Here is a 22399-nt window from a genome sequence, read left to right as displayed (position 1 = left end):
AAGGAAAGGAGGGGAGGTAATTCAGCTATGATCATACATCTAAAAATAGTAGAGAATAAACACCCACTCATCCATTTATTTTTTAAGCATCTGGAGAAGCAAAGGGACAGGCCCACTGCATGCCTGATTGGAAGGGGATGGAAAGTGTTCAGAAAGGAGGATTCTAACCCTGAGCACATGGGCAATGCCTGCTTCTGCCAACCCAAGGGCCCTTAGAGACATGAGCTCCAGGCATGCCCTGGGCTTGCACTCCACCAGCTTTGACTTCAACTGGAATTAAAACTGGAGTCAGGAGGGTGACGGGCACTGAAGGGGGCACTTGATGGGATGAGCACTGGGTGTTATGCTATATGTTGGCAAACTGAACTCCAATAAAAAGAAATTAAAAAAAACAAACAAACAAACACTGGAGTTAGGAGTGCAGCCTCTCCTCCATCCCTCCTCCATTCCCTCTTCTCCATTGCCAGTTGTGAAGCTGCTCAACTGTGGTACATAGGGAAGACAGGACTCCAGACCATCTGATCATCCCAAAAGATAGAACTGGAGCTAAGACTAGAACCAGGGAGCTTGACTTTCAGAGATTCAGCAGTCACACATGGACAGCAGAGTAGAACAGTTACTGGTATGGGTTTTGGAGTCAGAGAGACCAGTGTTCAGGTCCCAGCTTAGCCACTTACCAAATATGGCCTTAGATAACTTTTTTAACCTTTCCAGGTTTCGGGAGCTCCTCTGTCCTCAGGTCTACCTACTTCTTTACATCGTGACGATTTAGTGATATGGTGCGTGGACAGAGCTTAGCACGAGGGCTGGAGCACGGTGAGAACTCACCAAGGAGAAATGGACAGAGATGATGATTTTAGGTACTAGTCCAAGGATTTCCCCTTTGTTTCCTCGTACCTGTTACCTCACCCTCCATTTGTCAACGGGGACAGCTTTCTACATGCACAACTCTCAGATGGGGAGACACACACAGAAGGGAAGAAAAAGACCAATTACTGGCTTTTTGGATTCTAAGCAAATTTTTAAAACACTGCACCGAGTCTCCCACCCCAAGAAAAGGAAATGAAAATTCAGCTAGCGTGGTAGAGTTCAGGGGAAGGTTTTATGCTGACAGGTAAATGATAACAGGTCCAGTGCCATTGCTTCCAGGCACAGAAATGTAGCCAAGATTTCAGAGGCCCTCAGGAAGAAGGAAGAAGTGACCAGGAGAGGGTCAGCAATCCCGAAGGATTCCAGTCCCTGCCCAATTCCCTGGCGGTGTGGTCTTGAGCTAGTTACTTCTCTGCACTCAGTTTTCCTCTCTGGTAAACAGGGATAAAATAACTATACCTGCCAGTGACTCCTGGGTGGCTCAGTGGCTGAGCGTTTGCTTTTGGCTCAGATTGTGATCCCAGGGTCCTGGAATCGAGTCCCGCATCAGGCTCCCCACAGGGAGCCTGCTTCTCCCTCTGCCTATGTCTCTGCCTCTCTTTCTGTGTCTCTCATGAATAAATAAATTAAAAATATGTTTTTAAAAAAATAACTATACCTACCACATGGGGTTGTCAGAAGGACGGAAGAACTTAATAAACGTAAACATTTAGAGCAGCATCTAAGTCTGGTAAGTGGCTGAGTCACAGAGGGCCTGTAGGAGCCTGTTGACTGAAGTTATGTGACCAGTTACTTCAGCAGAGGCTACTTTAGGGCAGTGGTTTCAAAGCATAGTCACCAGGCCAGAAGCACCCCACCTCCAATCTACTGATTCAGAAGATCTAGGGAAAGTGTTTTTGCCAGCCGTCCAGGTGACTTACAGTTTTGAGAGACTTGCCTTAGGGGAAAATGCTAAAACCCAAGGACCAACCAAGATGAGTTACATCAGACAAAGACCCTTCTCTGGTGCCAGACAGTATTAGCACCCATGGATCTTAGAGAAGGCATGCGCGAACATGCAAACACAAACACAGACGTACACACACACACAACACCTTGAATTGACTATCCAAAAAAGCCTGCCAGGGGCACCTGTGTGGCTCAGTGGGTTAAGTGTCTGACTCTTGATTTCCATTCAGATTGTGATCTCAGGGTCAAGAGATGAAGCCCTGCACTGGGCTCTGTGCTCAGCGGGGAGCCTGCTTGAGGTTCTCTCTCCCCCCCCTCTGCCCCTCCCCACTGCATGCTCAAGCTCTCTCTCTCTCTCTTTCTCAAATAAATAAATATTTTAAAAAAATAAACAAGAGCCTGCCTTTAAAGTAGACTTGAGTACATTTGACTTGAGCTGCTTACATTTTTTTGTCTTCAGTGGAAAGGATGCCCATAAACTAAGTTCAGTTTGGTGAAATAAAGACATTTTCACTTTGCACTGCCACGTTTGTGATGGTGTACAAACCGCTTTGCTGAGACAGCCACAGATCCACCAAAGGATCTGATCATCATGTTCATGTAAGAGAATCTGCCATTTCTTTGCCAAACCACAAGCTCCTTATGGTACCCCAACCGAGTCCATGTTCCTCTCGGGGAGCTCAGGGGCTCCACGGCAGTAGTTAGTATTGTGGCCATCCTTGTCATCATTCTGAAGTAATGAACTGTAAGCATCACCAAAGTCAGTGGGTGAGAGTACATGGGAGGGACCTGAGTTAGCTCACGTGGAGAGTCCCAACAATGGATGTAAGGAGCCAGATAGTATAGACTCTCCTTCCAAGGTGATAGAAACAGATATCCAGGGGCCAGGGAGGTGTTACCTCAGAAGCTGGCCTCCCCACAGAGGATCACACAAGGCAGTCCCCTTGCTGCCCCCGGGGCCCGCTCTCACCACTTGGGTCATCTTGAGGCACAGTTTCTTATGTGCTGCTGTCAGCATGGCCAGCGCCCCTGCGGCTGCGTTCTGCACCTTGTCATCATCCTCCCCACAGAGCAGCACCACCAGCTTCAGCCGGTCGTTCCCATCAGCCAGGAACCTCTCCTGTACCTAAGGGAGGGAGGCAAGTATAGGGCTCAGAGACAAATGCCCCCACCTGCCAGCCTGGAGAGGGAGAGAGGCATCTGAAGCCATGTTCTCTGACCCAAGATTCTTCCGAGCTTTCCCTTGAGCAGCTTGCCACCCAAGCCTCCCCCCCACCCCAGAAAGTCTCCTCTGATTAGCTAGAGAAAGGGTCTATAAGTTCCTCCAGCTAAAAAGCTAAAGAGATCAGGAGATTCTCCATACAGTATGTGCCACCACTCCTGTTTGCATTCAGCTGTCTACACCAGGGGAAAGGGCAGGCACAGACTCCTGAATGGTAGATGTCGCCCCAAGGTCTGTGTTTCACTTCCCTTCGGGGTTAGACTGAAATGTCCTTCCCACAACAGATGGGCCTCCAGAGTCTGCCATAAAATGATTTTGCAGTCCCTGAAGGCACAATGGCTGAGCAAGAGCAGGAGACAGAGTGAGAGCTGCTGTACCATTCAGCAGGGAAGGGATGAGCTTCCCAAGGACCCTAAAGCCAAGGGAAGGGCCTCCTAGAGCCCAGGGTCCTGACATGTCTCAGAGCTCACCGACCGCCCCACCATCGGCTCCAGAGTAAAATCTGGTTGGTCAAATTTAAGGGGCATTTTGTTGGCTTGGGTTTCCTAGAAGTGGAGCTCTAAAAGGATCAAAGGTCGATCATAGCTGCCCAGGTTATAAATCTCCACCTGCATTCCCCTGATGCTGGAGTAGTGGTCCTCAGCGGTGAGAGCATGGTAGAGATGGTCAGTACACAGGGCACAGTTGTACTAGGAGGCAGCTACCCCAAAAGGATTACATTCTCCACCCCTCACATGTAGATGTGGCCGTAAACTAGTTCTCATCATGGAACATGAGAGAAAGTGATATGTGTCACTCCAGGCACCATGGCGGAGTACTCTAGGTAGGGGCCTTTCCCGTGGTCTCTCTCCCCGTTCACATGGAACCCACTCCCAGAGTGGCAGAGAGGGAGACAGTTCTTTTTTTTAGGGAAGCGGGGGATAGTTCTTGATGGTCGAAGAAGCCTGGATCCCAAGTCATTGCTTGGAAGCAGGCCCCTGGATCCAAACATAGGCAAGAAGTGAGGTGAGTGAGAAATGAAATTCTGTTTGGGTTGGGATTATTTTGATTTTGGTTGTTGTAGCAGCTGATGTTCCCAGGAGAAGCCTGCTCCCCCTTCTCATTCTCCCTCCTCTTTCTTTGGACACAGTCTCTTTTCCCACGTGGCTGCCAGCCACCCGGGCCAGCCTCAGGCCAGCTCCCTGGGAGGTCCTGTTTAGATTGATTGGCCGACTGATTGATCTATTTAACTTCAACAGGCTTTTATAGGTTGAGTTTTCATCCTATACCAGTGGAAAGATCCAAGACCTTGAGTTAAGAATTGAGAGAAACAGGGATGCCTGGGTGGCTCAGCAGTTGAGCATCTGCCTTTGGCTCAGGTTGTGATCCCGGGGTCTTGGGATGGAGTCCCACATCGGGCTCCCCTTGAGGAGCCTGCTTCTCCCTCTACCTATGTCTCTGCCTCTTTCTGTGCGTCTCTCATGAATAAATAAAGTCTTAAAAAAAAAAAAAAAAAGAATTGAGAGGAACCAGTCTCATACATGAGGGCCCAGGAGGGCCACTTGGCATCACATCCATGAAGGGCCTCAGATTTGGCCCTATACCTTAGATGAGGTTGTGCCTACAGCCATAACAGTACTCTGGCAGGATGAAAAGAAGAAGACATTCATTCACCACCTGGTTATCATTTATCCCCATTGCAGGACCATGAAGCCATTGGCATGTTCTGAACTCATTTTATTTTTATAAATCCTGTAATTACTCTGCGAAGAACATAATTCTAGTGCATTGCAGTTTCCATCGGAACAGCAACTGTTCATTAAATATGAACATTTAAAATATTCTAAAATTGTTTGTATCTGTGTTTGCTTTTCCTCACTTTTTTATATAGGTGGAACTTTGAAACATGTAAGTGGCCTAACCTCTCCTGGCCTTGAAGAGGCCTTGGTCTTACATCCTTCTCTGCTATGAAATTATTCAGACACAAATAACTTAGGGAAATGGTACCTTCCATTTCACCCAGCTCAAGCGAGAGGTCAAAGCCGCAGCTTGGAATAATACTACTTTGTATGTTTTCCTTGGTCTCCTTGGTACATATATTCCTCTCAGGGTCCCTACAGGAAGGGGGCTGTAATCCAGGAGAGATTTGGGGGTTCCTGGGTTCTCTGGCAAAATGCTACCTTAATACCACTGTAACCCCCAATCTCAGGCCAGGCCCTGCCCTGTGGCTGGACTCTCCTTGTGGAGATTGTTCCCCACCCTCGTCCCAAGCCCACCTCACCTCCTTGTTCACCACCATGTTGCACATGCATTCAGTGGCCGCCTGTCGCAGCTGGTCATGATTCTCAAACATGTAGTTCTCAATGTCTGGCAAGGCTTTCTCTTTAAAGATCTTCTGCCTAGAATATGAGAGGTGAGGAAGGGTGGCCACTGAGTCCTCTGTAGTGGGCATTTGGCATTTTGGGCCACCCAAGGGCCATTCCACCCTGCTTGTGGTTCCCTCCTACATCCTCAGCCAGCATAGTCTGAATGACATCAATCCTACCACCAGCTCCAGGAAGGGCATCAATGGGTGTAAACTAAATGACACCATAACATCCTGGCCATAGCCATGGGGTCTGGGATGAACACGTCACCAGGCTGGAGATTCTTCTGTATTGTCGCTGCAGAAGAGAAATTCTTTCTCTCTCTCCTGCTGGACATGAAGCCAAGAAGATATGAAGTCTGGAGTGACCCTTGTGTTCATGGCAGAGGGGAAGACCCCGTTTGAGAACTAAGACAACACAGGCAGAAGTGGATGGGAGTGGGAAAGTGGGGAGTAGTAGGGAGAGTAGAGAAGAAAAGAAAGTAGGAAAGTGGGGAAGCTTTGTAAGGCCTGCATCAAGCCACACCTGCATCTGGTCACCTCAGACTTTTTATTTATATGTCATTAAATTCCCTTTATCCTTAAACCAGTTGGGAGTTGAGTTTTTTGCAACTGAAAGAATCTCAACCCAATTCTCTCTACTACCCCTTCGCTCCCAAGAAGGAATCCCTACCTCTCCCCTGGGTATCTTTTTTACTACTTTAGTCAGAAAGAAGTGTCTTTGTCATCTCCTTTGCCTTCATACATTCACTAGGTGCTAACTCGAATCCCTTCCACTGCAGTTTCTACTGGTCAGTTATCTTTGATCCTGTCCTCAGCGGGAAGCACAGATGGTGTATCTGAAATTTCCACCAAACTTCTCCTGGGGCACCTCTCTCCACCCCTGCTCCCTCCCCACCCCACTCACCGGAGTTTGTCACTCCGCCCAGACAGATTGGTGAGGCCCAGGAGAGCCTCGTAGTTCTGGAGCCCATCCCTCTGTGTGTCCAGGAGACTCACGAGGGGCCGCACCACCTCATACACCTGCATGGAGGGGTCAGGGAGTGGGTCAGGTAGAGACTATAATCCCCCAGACCCTAAAATTTCAGTGCCCAGCTCTAGAATTTCCAAAATGCTTGCCCACCCACTCATTCAGCTTTCATAATGACCCTGAGTGGTAGGATTATTTCCCTTACTTTCCAGACAAGGTAACTGAGTTTCTAAGAGGACAGCCCTGTTAAGTCAGGGGCAGAGCCAGGCCTAGAGTCCAGGCACCACCAATTCACTGCCCTCTCTGTGACCACACCATGCCCCCTCCCAGGCAGGGGTTAGGGCAACAAGGGGAAAGACCCCTAGAAGCATTGCCCCATCCCACCCACCCCGGCACCCACCCGCTCCCCTGGAAAGGCGATATCCGGATTAGAGACGGCAGCAATCTTTGCCAGGGCATGGGCTGCCTTCACCTTGCCCACGTCCGTGCCCTCCAAAGCCAGTGGAATAAGTGCCTGTAAGAGAGGGTACAGTCACTTCTCTGTCACAGACATCCAGAGGCCTCTCTTCCCCTCCCTCCTTTCCAGCCGTTGTCTGCCTCTGCAACATAAGCAAGCCTGAGTATCGCAGAGAATGATTAAATACAGAATCATGGATTCACTCCTCCAGCTTCCCAGCATACTTGGATGTCTTTGCCTACACTCTCCGCCATTCATCCACCCTGCTGGTTTTTGGAAAAATAAATGGATCAACATACTGACTTTTTACTCCCTGACTTAGGGCAAACCTAATCATCCCAGCAGCCACTTATTGAGCGCCTACTATGAGCCAATACTTTAAGTGTATTTTCTATAATCCTTGTGACATTCTGCAGAGTAAATGTGTGATTCCCCACCCTCATTTCATACATGAGGAAACTGGCTCAGGCAGATTGAGTAATTCGCCCAAAGTTATGCATCTAAAAAAGGAATGAGCAAGGACTCAAAGACACGTGTTCTACAGCAAAGTCTATGATCTGTGCATCTGTACCATGCTTCCTTCCAATAGCAAGGAGGATGAAAGGGATCCCACAGGGGCAGCCCCGGTGGCTCAGCGGTTTAGCGCCGCCTGCAGCCCAGGGCGTGATCCTGGAGACCCTGGATCGAGTCCCATGTCAGGCTCTCTGCATGGAGCCTGCTTCTCCTTCTGCCTGTGTCTCTTGCCTCTGTCTCTCTCTGTGTGTCTCTATGAATAAATAAATAAAATTCTTAAAAAAAAAAGAGAGAGGGATCCCACAGTAAATCCCATGACAAACCATAAAATCTGGCTGAAGTTGGTTTGAGGCACGAGCAGATAGGAGAGATACCTGAAAGACAGTATTCCAGGAGGCTGGGTTGGGGCAAGGGGTGCATTATTCTTGGGCTAGGCAAAGAGCATGCGCATGTGCGCACATGCTTCTCTCCAGTAGATCACCTTCTAGGATGGCAAACATTATCCCACCAATTACCTTGCCACCACCTTGAGCCACAATAGTTCCTCGATCTTTTGGGTTATCACACAGTGCCAGGAATACCCTGTAAGGCAAGGATAAAGGACACATAATGTGCACCCTCCCCAGGCATCAGCAGGCCAGCCAGTCAGACCCAGTGAAGCCCTGGAAAGTTCTGTACCTGTCCCGGCATTAGACACCTTGGCTGGATACTGCCATGGATAGAAGGAGCTGGGGAGAAAGTGAAGCCAAGAGGGGCTGCAAAGAGCCACCCCATCCCTATGTGGGGAGGCAACAAATGGCTCCTTGCTGTCCATCAACCAGGAGAAAATCTTCAACATGGATGCACTCCAGGACCTCTGTGATCTGGTCCTCTTCCCCTCTCTGGTCTTACTGGCATCACTTCCTCCTGTGCACTCCACATTCCAGAACAATGGAATGGAGAACCCCATTCATTCACACCTTCTCCCTCTGTCCTCAGTATCTGTAGATCCTGTCCCTTCTGCCCAGAACCCTTCCTCTCTTGTATTTGGGTGGTTCCTCTTCTCCCCTCATGGCTCCACTGATTTGTCACTTCCTCCAGGAGGCCTTCCTGGCTGCCCTTCCACTACCTCTAGTCTGGCTGGTGGGTGTCACTACTCGGACCCCAACCAACCCTCTGCGTTTCCCCCACTGCATCATATTTTAACTGTAAGCCTGTCTGCCTCTCCATCACAGTACACAGAAACTGTGCCTTTCATCTTTGGAATAGCAGGTCCCACACAGGGCCTGGGAACCAGGTAACCAGGATGGACAGTGACCTCTTTCCTCCTTATGCAAATTTCCACCAGAGATGACCTGCCCTGCCATGTCACTTTTCTTTTCTTTCTTTCTTTTCTTTTCTTTTCTTTTCTTTTCTTTCTTTTCTTCTTTTCTTTTCTTTTCTTTTTTTAAGGATTTTGTTTATTTGAGAGAGAGAGGGAAGGAGGGAAAGAGGAAGAGGGAGCACAAGCAGGGGGAGGGACAGAGGGAGAAGCAGGTCCCCCACTGCGCAAGGAGCCTGATGGGACATGGAACTCAATTGCAGCCCCCAAGACCATGACCTGAGGCAAAAGCAGACGCTCAAGTGACTGAGCCCCAGGTGCCCTGCCATGTCAGTTTCCAATACCCATCTTCTTTCATCTCCTCTCCAGACCCCCACAATGGCTCATTCACTCATTTACTCCCCTGCCACCTCTATACCCTCAGCCCCACCTGGCCAGCAGCTCTTTGGTCTGGTCAGTGAGGATGGCATTGTCCGCTTTCACCATGCAGGCGAGTGCAGAGGTGACACCAGCCTTCAGAAGCCGTTTCACACGCATGTCTATAAAATCCTTCTTGTCCTGGGGAGACAAAAGGGTGGCTGTGGGGAAGGACCTGGCACCAGGCCAATCTGTATTGGAACTAAAGGTGGTGCATTTCTAACTGCTTGTGGCAGGCTGAACAATGGCCCCCCAAAGATGTCCATGTCCTAATCCCCAGAACCTGTGAATGTTACCTTACATGCCAAAAAGGACTTTGCAAAAGGTTCACTTTCCATTGTGGGGGTGGGGGTGGGTGCTTAGGCAGGAGGGGGAGAGGATAGAGAGCAGATAAAGTTGACAACAATGGATTGGGTTGTGAAGGAAACCCAAAGTCAGGCCCAAGGTTGAACAGTCCCTACAGATAATTCTCGAAGAGGGTGGGAAGTGGCTGGCATTTGTGGGTGATTTCTAGAAGCCACATTTGAACTTTACAGCAGCAGAGTATGCTATACAGCCTTGCCTGCATAAAACAGTATGCAGCTTTAAAAACGGATTCAGAGAATGACATAGCAGGTGATGGGGATTAAGGGGGGCACTTGTGATGAGCACTGGGTGTTGTATGGAAATGCTGAATCATTAAATTCTATACCTGACACTAATATTACACTGTATGCTGGCTAGTTGGAATTTAAACGAAAACTTAAGAAAAAAATGGGGCCCCTGAGTGGCTCAGCAGTTAAGTGTCTGTCTTCCTTCTTCCTTTGGCTCAGTGCATGATCCTAGAGTCCTGAGATTGAGTCCTGCATCAGGCTCCCTGCGAGCAGCCTGCTTCTCCCTCTGCCTGTGTCTCTGCCTCTCTCTCTCTCTCTTTCTCTCTGTGTGTGTGTGTCTGTCATGAATAAATAAATAAAATATTTAAAAAATAAAAATAAATTTTAAAAAAGAATGGCATAGCCATCTGGAAAACACCTAAAGCATTTTCCCAAAATCGGGTATAAAACATTCTAACTATGAAAAGAAAAAAGATGCACGGAGAAAAACAGCCTCTGCTAAGTAACATAGCGTGCGTACCAAGACACTGACAGTGGTCAGAGGGAGATGACTTCATTGGTGAGTGGTCATTTCCTTTTCTCTGGGGTCTACATTTTTGTTTGTTTTGCAATGTGGTTATATTTCTTTTTCTTTTTTTAAGATTATTTATTTATTCATGAGAGACAGAGAGAAAGAGAGAGAGAGAGAGGCAGAGACACAGGCAGAGGGAGAAGAAGGCCCCATGTCAGGAGCCCAACCCGACCGATCCCAGGACCCCAGGATCAGCCCTGGGCCAAAGGCAGGTGCTAAACCCCTGAGCCACCCAGAGATCTCCCAATGTGGTTATACTTCTTTGACCATTTAAAAAAATCTAAATCTTCCACTGGCTGGAAATACAATGTATATACATTCTAATTCAAACCACAGACAAAGCATACCCTTGAGTGCAGGGAATCACTGAGGAGGGCCTCTGGGGGATTTGTGACATCTGGGCTACTGCTGCCTGGCCCCATTCTCTCCCTTGTTATTCCTACCTAGCACCCATATCCCGAAATCCAGATATCCCAGGAAACGAAATCTCTGGAAAGTGTTGGAAACATGAAATATACTGTCTGTCTGATGTCCATGAAACAACATAAATTGCAAAACGTTCATCATGGCCCCATTTGATTTTTCAGACTACACATGATGGTTGGATCCTCACCCCCCAAGGCACATAAACCCTTAAAACTAAGGGGGGGACGAGCGCCACCTAGTGGGAGACATTGACCACGATCATCTTCAGTCTATCGGCGTCCTCTGCCAAATGCTCCCACACCCACCCACAGCACCCCGACATCGTGGTTCTTCCGTTCTGCTTCTCTGGATGCCTGGTGGCGCAGACTCCCCCCACCCCGGCCTCATCCCTACCCTACCTTAGGGTGCTCCTCGGGCACGTGCTGCTTGGAGAACTTGGCGAGCTGCACCAGCTCCGGGATGACCTCCTTGACATCATAGCTGTTGGTACAGTTCACCAGGGTGGTGGCCACGGAGTACAGGATGGTCTTGTCAGCCGTCTGCAGTTATGGGGCGGGGGGACGGGAGGGAAAACTTTAGAACAAATCTCTGCTTCCAGGACGGCCCCCTGCGGCAGCCCGGGTTGCTGGAGGTTTAGGGCCGCCTTCGGCCCAGGGCAGGGCCTGATCCTGGGGTCCCCGGATCGAGTCCCACATTGGGCTTCCTGCATGGAGCCTGCTTCTCCCTCTGCCTGTGTCTCTGCCTCTGTGTGTGTGTGTGTGTGTGTCTCATGAATAAATAAATAAAACCTAAAAAAAAAAAAAAGCCAGCCCTCTGACCTGTCGGGTGAGTTGGTTTGAGCCCCACTTGGACAACAGCAGGTGGCACAGAGGGAACAGCAGAACTAGCTCTGCTCACGCAGGGTGGGCAGACATTTCTCCTGCACTAGCCACAGTACCCCAGGAGAGCATGGCGGGGGAGCCCTCAGAGTGTGCTGCTTGCTCTGTGCCTCTTTGAAATGCCCAAACCCGACATACTTTGCCATGGGATGGGGGCGGGGGATGGGTAGGGACTGGACACACCTCTGGTCTGGCCCCGGGTGGAAACTCCCTCTTTCCCCTCCTCCTTTTGGTGGTGGAAAAGAACCAGGGAATTAGCACGAGCACCCATTTTATGGTCAGGTAAAATGAAGGGCAGACAGGGGGAAGTAACCAATCTGGTTTACATCGGCAGTAGGGCCAGAGCCTGGATGAAGACACAGGAGTCCCATTTCTCAGGCTCAGCAGAGGACCCTATGAGCTTGAATCTAGTAGACCTTTCCTGAAGGCCAGAGGTCAGGGCCACGCTTGCCTTGGCCAGCTCAAACATGGCCTGCAGGGCGGGGATGTCCTGGACAAAGTCGTCTTTCACGTCGGCATCCAGGGTGAGGTAGGCCAGGCCCTCCACTGCCCATCGCCGGGTCCGGGTATCTATGGATGCATTGCACAGCCACCTGGAAATAGGAGAGGAAGAGCACTGGGGAAGGGGGCCAGAGCTCGGGTCAAGAGAGTGAACCCATTTCAGGGCAGTGGGGACCTTTCACCATGCGGCATCCACTAGAGCACATCCCAGAGAGAAGACGGTGGGCCTGGGGAAGTCGAACCCCCTTACTTGCGACACTGTTTGGCCAGCTTCTCCGTGGACCCTTCAGCAAACTGCCTGAGGCCATAGTCCGTGCCCCCTGCGGAGCCCAGCTTACAGAGTCCCTGTGGGGGAAGGGAGATGCTTCTAGAGTCAGACACACTTGGAGACAAAGGGCCTTGCTCAAACAGGTCCCTGTGGCTGGAACACTTTGCCCCTTTGTCTTTGCCTGGATACACCTCTCTGCCTACTACCGAACTCAGCTCAGGTGTCACCTCTTCCAAGATGCCTCCCCTGAGGCTTCCAGGATGGGGCAGATGCTCATGAAGCTGGACTTCTTTACCCTGCCCCATTCCGCTGCCACCATTTTGGCTCCACTGCTGTTTTGGAAAATCAGCACAAAACGATACTAATCTTACCTGAAACTGCAATGGTGCAAGTTATGCTAGCACAAAAACCAGCACAGAAATCAGACCACATGGATAACAAATTCAGATATGCAGAATTTTACCCAGGAGAAATTGTACTCTTAGGAAAACGTTAAAAAAAAAAAAAAAATGGAAAACATGCCTTCCAAAAGAGAAAACTCATGATGGAAGAAGCTATAATTAGTTTCTTAAAAATTGATATAAACAGGAAACACATCAACGACTCAAATTGTCACTGTAATTGTTTACAAGCAAACTAAAAGACCCATGAAAAGAGTTGCCATAAAATGAAACTGGAAAAATTGAAATGGGTTATCAGTGCCATCCAGAAACTGATTAGGGAAACAAACTGTTTTTTTCGAGTTTGCTCTGAAAATGCTGGCTGGGCAGAAGCTCCCCCACAGCATGGGCTTCCCATGGAGAGGAGCCACGCCTCACTCATCCGGTGTCCCTGGGGCCCGGCACCCACCATGTCTGGTACCAACACTCACCACCAGTGTGCGGATCTTAATCTTCTCATTTTTGGTGGTCTTGTAGATCTCTTTGAGCAGTGACACGCCATTGGTGATGATGAAGGTGGCACGGCTGAGCTTGGTGGATGCGTGGATGAGGGCCTCCACGGCCACCAGCTGGTCTACCTCCCGCTCGGAGCCACACAGCGCTACCATCATCTCCATCACACCTTTCATTCCCAACAGCTGATTGCCCAGGTCAAAGGGGCCTTGCAGGATCCCTGACACTGTCTGAATGGCAATCACGTTCTTGTCCATGTCCTGGGGGTCAAACTTGCCCCTAAAATCAAGGACAAGGTGGTCAGGAGAACTGGCTAATGTGGGTGGGAAGAATGTGGGATTTGGAAGCAGACAGATCCAAATTTACGTCCTGGATCTACCACTCATGTGCTGTGTGACCTTGGGCGATTCCCTGACCCTCTCTGAGCCTCAGCTTCTTGATCTATAAACTGACGGTATAGTACTACTAATCAGAGTTATGGTGAGGGTGAGTGATGTAACAGACATGCCATGGGTTGTGTCCCCCCAAGAAGCATAGTCAGATGGATGGGGACTGACACAAAGGACTTTGATTAGGGAGAACTCTTGGGGTCAGCTCATGTTTTAGAAGGGAAGGAAGCAAGCCTCAGCAGAAGGAGGCAGAAGGATGCACTGGGCTGCAACTCAGTCATCATAAAGCCTCAGCCTGTGATGAGTGCTACAGCTGGGACACCCTCCAGAGTTGTTTCCAGCTGGGGGTGGGGGTGGGGGACACACAGGGCATTGGATGCTGGCCGCCCTGGGGAGGAGGAAGCAGTGTCTCCAACTGAGAGAAGTCCCAAAGAGAGGCGAGCGCTGTCCATCAATGGGCTTCCCAGCAGCTCAGATGTCTAGTGGGACAGTCCAGCAGCCACCCCAACACAGACGGGCCCACTCTCTGTCTCTTTGATAAGCTGACATTTGTTCCTTCAACCTCAGGAGCTTGTGGTAGGTTTTAAATAAGTCCAAAAATATTTTGACACCCCTCCATGCAAAAGATAGAACCTAACTCTCTCCTCTTAAATGCAGACCACTCTTCACAACTTGCTTCTCACAAAGAGAATGTGGCGGAAATGATCGTGTGTGACTTCTGAAGCTAGGTAATAGAAGACATTGCCATTTCTGCCTTGTTCTCTCTGAATTGCTCACTCTGGGTACCAGGCAGTAATGATACTCAAGCTACCTGTGGCCACGCTCATACCGGGAGGAATGGAGGCCTCCTGTCAATAACCAGCACCAGCATGCAGGCCTTCAGATGACTGCAGCCCAGGCCGACGTGTGACAGTCAGTTCATGAGAGCCCCAGAGCCAGATCCACCCAACCTAGTCACTCCCAAACTGCGGTCATATTGTGAAATAATAAATGATTACTATTACTTCAAGCTTCTTGCTACATTTTGGGGTGATTTGTTATACAGCCATAGGTAACTAATACAGAGCATGATTCCCTGAGACCTCCAGGAGACTCACGTGATGTATTCCTCACAGATCTTGCGGAAGTGATCACGCTCTGGGTCACAGCGCAGGTCATCGTAGAGCTTGTTGATGAGGACGGAAGCCAGCATTCGGGTGTTGTCAGTCAGAGGCAGGCAGGATGGCAGATCTGGAACCTGCCCCACCACCTTCAAGATCTTCCTCAGGCCTGCAGGACAGATGATGGCAATTGTCAGATCTCTGCTGGGGTCTGTCCTCACAAACACACCCTCTTCTTCAGTTGTCTTAACACCAGCTTCTCTCCAGCATATCTTTTGGCAGTACATGGCTTTTCCAGAATGAAGGGTACTGGTATGGGGCCGGGAGACCCACATTCTGCACCTGACTCTGCCCCTAGGTGAGCAATTCACCTCCCATTGTGGGTGGGCCTCTATTTTCACATGTACCCTCTATGGGTTGATGTATAACCTTCCCCAAATATTATTTGATATTCTCTCTTCCCCAGGCCTCACTTCTATAAAATGGGAACCATACTACCTACCACAGAGCATTTGAGGACTCAATGAGATAATGTATGGAAACTGCCTAGGGCCAATCCAGACATGTCATTATCACTCAACAAACACTTACTATTTATTTAGTAAATGCTACATTTGCTATTTATTATTACTATCTCTTCTCTCTTCTGTTGAAGAAACTTCAATGACTTCCTATTACCCATTAGGCTAATTCAGTCATTACATATCTGTTGAATAAATGAAGGAATAAGTGAAGAAATAAATTAGCACCTTTTAGGTAGCAAATACTGAAATAAAAAATACAATCCTCTCCTCAAAAAACTCACAATGGAATAAGGAACAGTCGTATGAAGATTAAATAAGCTGTAATAAGGACAGAAGGTGCGATAAGGACAGAGTGGTGACACCACAGATGTGGTAATTTGCTCCAAAAAAGTAAAAGAGTTGTACATTCTCTCTTTTTAAAAATATTTATTTATTTATTTATTTATTCATTCATTCATTCATTCATTCATTCATTTGAGAGAGAGAGTACAAGCAGGGGAAGCAGGAGAGGGAGAAGCAGGCTCCCTGCTGAGCAGGGTGACACAGGGCTCCATCCTAGAACCCTGAGGATCATGACACAAGCAGAAGGCAGACACTCAACCGACTGAGCCACCAGGCGCCCCTGAGTTGTATGTTATTCTGATTGAGTAACAAATATTGCTTCCCACCTACCCTACCTATTAACTGTGTGGTTGGACCTAGGTCCGAGTACAGAGAAAGAGGTCTATGATTCACCCTTTGAAATATATGCAGAGAAGACCAGAACTGGGGAGGAGGAGGGAAGGAAGTGCTGAGGTAGGAGGTTTATAAGTGCTAGAGTAATCTGTTAAAGTACACTTTGCTGAGATCTGTGAAAACCAAATGAGGAAATGCAATATCAAAAGAGGATAAATTTCAAATGGGTGGAAGCTAATCTGAACCTTTTAGAATAAAGGATGGTTCTATATGTTTTTAAACCTGTGGGAGTTTATCACAGTAGATGATAAAGCCATAGGTATGACTCCTGAACAATTAAAGTGGATTTGGGAGAGTGGGTAATATCTTGGAGCCAACAAATTTAGGGACTGTCTGCTAGAACCTTGTTACTATGCCTTATATATAGGACACTTGATGCCATTTCTCCCTTCTAGAAAGCCTGTGAAGTATTTTTGCCAACCATGGGACTTCAGGAACATTCCCCCAAGGTTGGTGGAGTCCTGTTTGTCTTTGGCATTGCCCGCATTGGTTAAGTAACTCTGTCCAGGTGTTTTCCAGCATGTTTGGGCATTTTCTGTGTGTGTTCAGGCCCTTAATTCAGAGCTGAGCTTTGATCTAAATCCTCACCAGCCCGTTGGTGGTTTCTAAGTGTTAATGCCTTTTCCTGGCTTTTCAGTGGGACTGAAGACTTGTTCTAGGCAAAGGCCACACCTCCTCTGCTTTCTGCTCAGTGCCAGATATCCTGGTGCCCCCCTGAAAGGTTGGAATGAGCCCCAGACCCTCCCACCTCCTCACCGTTATCCACCACATAGATGGTACGCGAGTTGTCGTGAATGGCAAGGTCCTTCCTGGGGACATTCTTATTGAGCAGATTCAGGGCTTGATCCCTGCCCTGGCCAGACACTTTCTTACTGACCAGCATGTCAAGCAGGTGGCTGGTGATCTGCTTCAGGTCCTTCTTGGTGTCTGAGGAAGGAGAGGACAAGAGTAAGTAGAGAGTAGGGTCTTACTCAGATCTATAGGACCAGGAATGGCAGAGGTTTTTAGAAGGGTTCTGAAAATATGGAATCCATGGCTTCCTGGAAGTTGGAATTTCCCCAGAAGATATAGTATTGCCCATCTCAGCCCCAAAAAGGGAGGTTCCTAGACAATACCCCCAATGGGCCTCCAGCCACTTTACGCTGCACACTGACTTCTACAACAGCTCCTGCCATCCTTGAACAGCTCTGGTTCTTAGAAAGTTCTTTATTCCAAGGCATGACTGGCAGGGAGCCAGGGACACTTCATGTAGCTTTTAATAAACTGATTTAACAAAATGTTTTCCAGAAAAGAAATTTATATTCCTTACAGACATCTTACTCCCTGCAGATTCAGGCATGCTGGGAGCCCAAATTCAAAGCCTCAGATGGGATGCCAGATCTTCCCTGCCCGCTGGGGGATTAAAAGGTAAATGCTTTTTCCTGCTTTTTCCCTGTCTGACTTCACTGCATCTTAGGGATTTTTGTTCTCATTCTAGTTTAGAGCTCAAAGGCAGGCGGGGAGGGAGGAAGGGAGTAGAAAGGAAAGGATCTCCAAAACATGTCATAGGAATGACTGATGAAGGAAAGAGGCTATCTAACTGGACAAGGAAAGTCATCAGTGGATGTGATAGTTTTTCAGATAAGGGTGTGTCATGAAGGCAAAAGAATAGACTTCTTCTATGATGCTCTAGAGAGCAGAACTGGGGTCAGAGTGGGGTGGAAGCTACAAGGAGATGGATCCTAAATCAGTATCTAGTAGAATTCCTTAGCAGAGATGTCCAACAACTTTCAACTTCCCAAGGAAGCTGTGGCCCTCAGTGCATCATACCTTTCAGTGTTCCCATTCTTGGGGATGCTCTTCCACTCTGGCCCTGGGTCAATCATGTGACTTAGAGCACACCCAGCAGCTTAAAAGCACTTGCACATTGGGGCTCGTCCATTGAAAATGAGGCCACCATACAGACACCCAAGATGCCCACTAGAGATGCCACAAAGAGAAAAACCAAGATGTCCTGGCCAGCATCTCCAGTTAACCACCAGTTGTACAAGTGTACCATTTGGGACCCTCCAGTGGTTCTAGCACAGAAAAAAGAATGTGACTTGCTGACCATTACGACAGTTAAGTCAGAACCACATCAAGAATCCAGGACTCCCAAAGGTTCATGTTATTAATCTACAAAGAGCTCTTATGAATCAATAAGAAAAACACTGATACTCCAAGAAAAAATAAGGGTAATGATATATGACAGGTTGTTGGAAGACAAACGAATCCAAATGGCTAATAAAAATAAAGAAAAATGATCAATCTCACTAGTGATTTTTTAAAATTCAAATGAAAAATAGGGATCCCTGGGTGGCGCAGTGGTTTGGCGCCTGCCTTTGGCCCAGGGCGCGATCCTGGAGACCCGGGATCGAATCCCACATCAGGCTCCCAGTGCATGGAGCCTGCTTCTCCCTCCGCCTGTGTCTCTGCCTCTCTCTCTCTCTCTCTCTGTGACTATCATAAATAAAAAAATAAAAAAAAAAGAAAGAAAAATAAATAAATAAATAAAATAAAAATTCAAATGAAGTTATTTTTACCTAATGAATAGGAAATTTATTTTTATTTTTTTTTAATTTTTTTTTTTTTTAATTTATGATAGTCACAGAGAGAGAGAGAGAGGCAGAGACACAGGCGGAGGGAGAAGCAGGCTCCATGCACCGGGAGCCTGATATGGGATTCGATCCCGGGTCTCCAGGATCGCGCCCTGGGCCAAAGGCAGGCGCCAAACCGCTGCGCCACCCAGGGATCCCCTTTTTTTTTTTTTTTTTTTTTTTTTTATGATAGTCACAGAGAGAGAGAGAGAGGCAGAGACACAGGCGGAGGGAGAAGCAGGCTCCATGCACCAGGAGCCTGATATGGGATTCGATCCCGGGTCTCCAGGATCACGAGGAAATTTTTTTTAAATGAGAGTATTCAAATCTGGTAGGAGAATGAGTGGAGATGGGACCCCCATCAGCATCACTTGGTAAGAGTACAAATTCATGCACCCTCTCAAAAAGGAATCCAAAAGTAACATGGAGAGAAAACTTCAGTTGTGTTCATAGCCTTTGACCTATATTCCCATTACTAGGAATTTTATTCCAAGAAAATAATTGCAAATGCAAGTATAACTTTGTGTAAAGAATAGCTACTGAACTGCCTTTTATAAGCATGCAACTAGGAGCAATCTAAATCTCCACTGATATAGAGTTGGTTGGTGAATTATGATATATTCATACAATGGAATATAATGAAAATATTTATTTATTTATTTATTTTAATGAAAATATTTAAAGTCAAGCTTTCTATTAGTGAACCTTCCCAGGCAGAGCAGGAACTTCTAAAACCATGCCCAGGACCTGGATATGCTGGAAAAAGACTGAGTCTATAAGTGCATGTATTTGAAATGAAACAAATGAAAAATGAATGATTTTTAAAATAAAAAAGAATATTTTTAAAGAACATTTAATGGTATGAAATACTCATATAATGCCTAGTGAAGGAAAAGAAAACACAAATCTATTCCTAGCCAAATTCCAATTTTGTTAAATCGGTATTTATGTGGATGGATAGAAAAAAGACTGGAGGGACGCCTAGGTGCCTCAGCTGTTGAGCATCTACCTTCAGCTCAGGGCGTGATCCTGGGATCTGGGATCGAGTCCCACATGGTACTCCTTGCAGGGAGTCTGCTTCTCCCTCTGCCTATGTCTCTGCCTCTCTCTCTCTCTCTCTGTGTCTCTCATGAATAAATAAATAAATCTTTTTTAAAAAGAGACTGGAAAGACACATGTGGCAGTGATAATCTGGATTATCTGGAGGGGAATTATAGGTGGGTTTTTTTTAATCTTTACATATTTCTAAATTTTTCCAAATTCCAGTAAGTCTCTTACTTTCTTCTACTTGTAGTAAAATATACATGAATAAAATTGATCATTTTAACCATTTTTGAATGATTTTATTTATTTATTTGCAAAAAAGAGCACGAGCAGGAGGTAGGGGCAAAGGGAGAGGGAGAAGCAGATTTCTCACTGGGTCAGAAGCCTGACTTGGGGCTCAATCCCAGGACCCCAGGATCATAACCTGAGCTTAAGGAAGACACTTAACCATCTGAGCCACCCAGGTGCCCTTCATTTTGACCATTTTTAAGTATACAGTTCAGTGGCATTAAGTACATTCATATTGTTGTGCTGCCATTATCTCCATCCATCTCCAGAACGTTTTTGTCCTATAATAATTAAAACCAAACAACTCATTTCCTCCTCTCCTAGCCTGGTGACCACCATCCTATTTTTTGTCTCTATGATTTAGATTACTCTAGATACCTTGTAGGAGTGGAGCCAAACAGTACTTATGCCTTTGTCACTGGCTTATTACACTCAAGGTTCATCCATGTAGCAGCAGATGTCAGGATGTCCTTCCTTTTTAAGGCTGAATAATATTCCATTGTGTGTATATGCCATATTGTATTTATCCATTCACCCACGCATGGACACTAGAGTTGCTTCCCACTTTTAAGCTATTGAAGATGCTGCTGCTCTATTACTTTTATAATTAGAAAATAAATATAAAATAAACCAGGCCACCTCCACATACAGGGAATGAGCCGTCTGAAGTGGCACCTGACTCTCCTCGGCCCTCACCCCTTTGAAAAACACTGAAGAATGTCTCCTACCTAGAACCAGGGCTTCTTCCTTCCCTCGATGTTCTTGTTTGTCCTCCCCTGACAGAGAATCAATGACGGCCTGGAGCAGGTTGCAGACGGCCAGAGACATCTCCTCGTTCTCCACTGCCATGAGGCTACATATTCTGTCTATCCGGACTGCATGGAGAATCACTGTGGCCTAAACCCACAGCAAGACCCAAAGTCAGCTGCCTGCACCTCTCTTCCAGCTGTCGTGCAGGTTAGGAAGTGGGTGACAACCAGCCCCATCCTCCCTCTCCAGCAGGGAAATACGCCCAGGCAGCCAGTGCCTCCTGGGGCCTCTGGTCTGGGAAGGCCCTTGACACTAGCCATGCCTCTTTAAACTCTTTCCAGTTTAAAGCTGGGCTGTCCAATATAGGAACCATTTGCCATATGGGGCCACTGAGGACTTGCAGTGTGGTGAGTCCCACATTGTGGTGTGCTTAAGGTGTAAAATACACACTGGGTTTGGAAGATTTATATGATAAAATGCAAATTATCACAGCCTTTGCAATCAGCAAAGGACAGTTTAGACTTTGTATTAGGGTCTACTTATGCCACCTGCTCCCTGCCCACGTGTCACCCTTAGCCTGACACTCAGGCCCTCACCCGAGCTCGGTGGCCACTACACATGCCCGACAGGGTCCGCACAGCAGCTAGCACCAGCTCAGGCCTCTTGGTGTCCACAAGCTGCAGCAGCAGGGCCACTCCATTGTTTTGGAAGATCCTCTCAGCCCCTGCTTCTTCTCGCCCTAGGACGATGAGGTTGTTGGCGGCCTGGAGAGGGAGGATACAACAAGGGTCATGGAGGAGGCATGGCTGCCAAGGTCTTGGCCAGGGGCCAGGGCAGGGGCTGGCCTAAGGACTGGATTTTCAAAACATCTCTATACTGGATTCTTTCCCTATAGTCCTACTCCTGGAGATGTGGCCCAAGAACATGATTCAAAAGAAGAAACAAAGTAACTTATACAGAGGCCAGTTCGATGAAATGTATCAGCCACTGAAGTCATAAATAAAAAGATTACCCAGCAACTTGGGAAAAAACACTGGTAAGCAGAATCCAAATAGGAGGTTCACTCTGATTGCACTTACATGAAAACAAAAAACTGTGTATATTTGCTTATAGATAAGGACTACCAAAAGGTATCAAAGTGTTAAGTGAACTAAACAAGGAGGGCATTAGAATGAGTGGCTTTAATGCCGTAGCAGCTAATGTAAGCAAACCCAAACCTAAGTCTGCAATGCCTCCCAGTTAAGAAATCAAAACTTAGGGACGCCTGGGTGGGTGGCTCAGCGGTTGGGCGTCTGCCTTTGGCTCAGGGCATGATCGAGTCCCATGTTGGGCTTCCTGCATGGAACCTGTTTCTCCCTCTGCCGAGGTCTCTCTCTCTCTCTCATGAATAAATAAATAAAATCTTTTTAAAAAATTAAAACTTAAGAACAACCAATCACAGCCAACTAGGCTTTCCCAAATAATGTAACTGCTTAAGCTATAGCCAATCAAATAATTTTGTGGCTATGTGTCCACCTCTTTTCTAAAAGTCTTTCCCCCAGTTCCTGTGGGTAGAGAGCTCCTAACCACGTCCTGTTTTGGTGCTACCCAAATCCATTTTGCCCAAATAAACTCTTAAAATTATTAATATGCCTCAGTTTATCTTTTAACAGAGTAGAAGTGTTTTTATTTGGAGAATTTTTTAAGCATTTATTTATTTATTTATTTATTTATTTATTTATTTATTTAAGAGAGAGGCTGCAGGAGCAGGAGGGAACAGCAGGCAGAGGGAGTAGCAGACTCT

At 47.3% G+C, this 22399-nt stretch overlaps 1 protein-coding gene across 4 annotated transcripts in view; it reads right to left on the bottom strand.

The window, feature by feature from the left end:
- Window positions 1-22399, bottom strand: part of UNC45B (unc-45 myosin chaperone B) — a 29316-nt gene that overhangs the window by 892 nt on the left and 6025 nt on the right. For all 4 annotated transcript variants that reach the window (XM_041726202.1, XM_041726201.1, XM_041726204.1 and 1 more), the window contains exons 6-19: window positions 21213-21380; window positions 20595-20763; window positions 16676-16846; window positions 14658-14829; window positions 13150-13450; window positions 12261-12355; window positions 11961-12102; window positions 11030-11170; window positions 9055-9182; window positions 7840-7906; window positions 6755-6868; window positions 6292-6407; window positions 5301-5418; window positions 2789-2944 (exon numbers count right to left, since the gene is read on the bottom strand). In XM_041726202.1, coding sequence (XP_041582136.1) covers window positions 2789-2944; window positions 5301-5418; window positions 6292-6407; window positions 6755-6868; window positions 7840-7906; window positions 9055-9182; window positions 11030-11170; window positions 11961-12102; window positions 12261-12355; window positions 13150-13450; window positions 14658-14829; window positions 16676-16846; window positions 20595-20763; window positions 21213-21380 — 2058 coding nt within the window. The remainder of the gene's footprint in view (window positions 1-2788; window positions 2945-5300; window positions 5419-6291; window positions 6408-6754; window positions 6869-7839; window positions 7907-9054; window positions 9183-11029; window positions 11171-11960; window positions 12103-12260; window positions 12356-13149; window positions 13451-14657; window positions 14830-16675; window positions 16847-20594; window positions 20764-21212; window positions 21381-22399) is intronic.

The sequence above is a fragment of the Vulpes lagopus genome, chromosome 12 (genome assembly GCF_018345385.1).
Source record: "Vulpes lagopus strain Blue_001 chromosome 12, ASM1834538v1, whole genome shotgun sequence".
NCBI classification, from domain to species: Eukaryota; Metazoa; Chordata; class Mammalia; order Carnivora; family Canidae; genus Vulpes; species Vulpes lagopus.
This window is presented reverse-complemented; position numbering and strand designations above follow the sequence as displayed.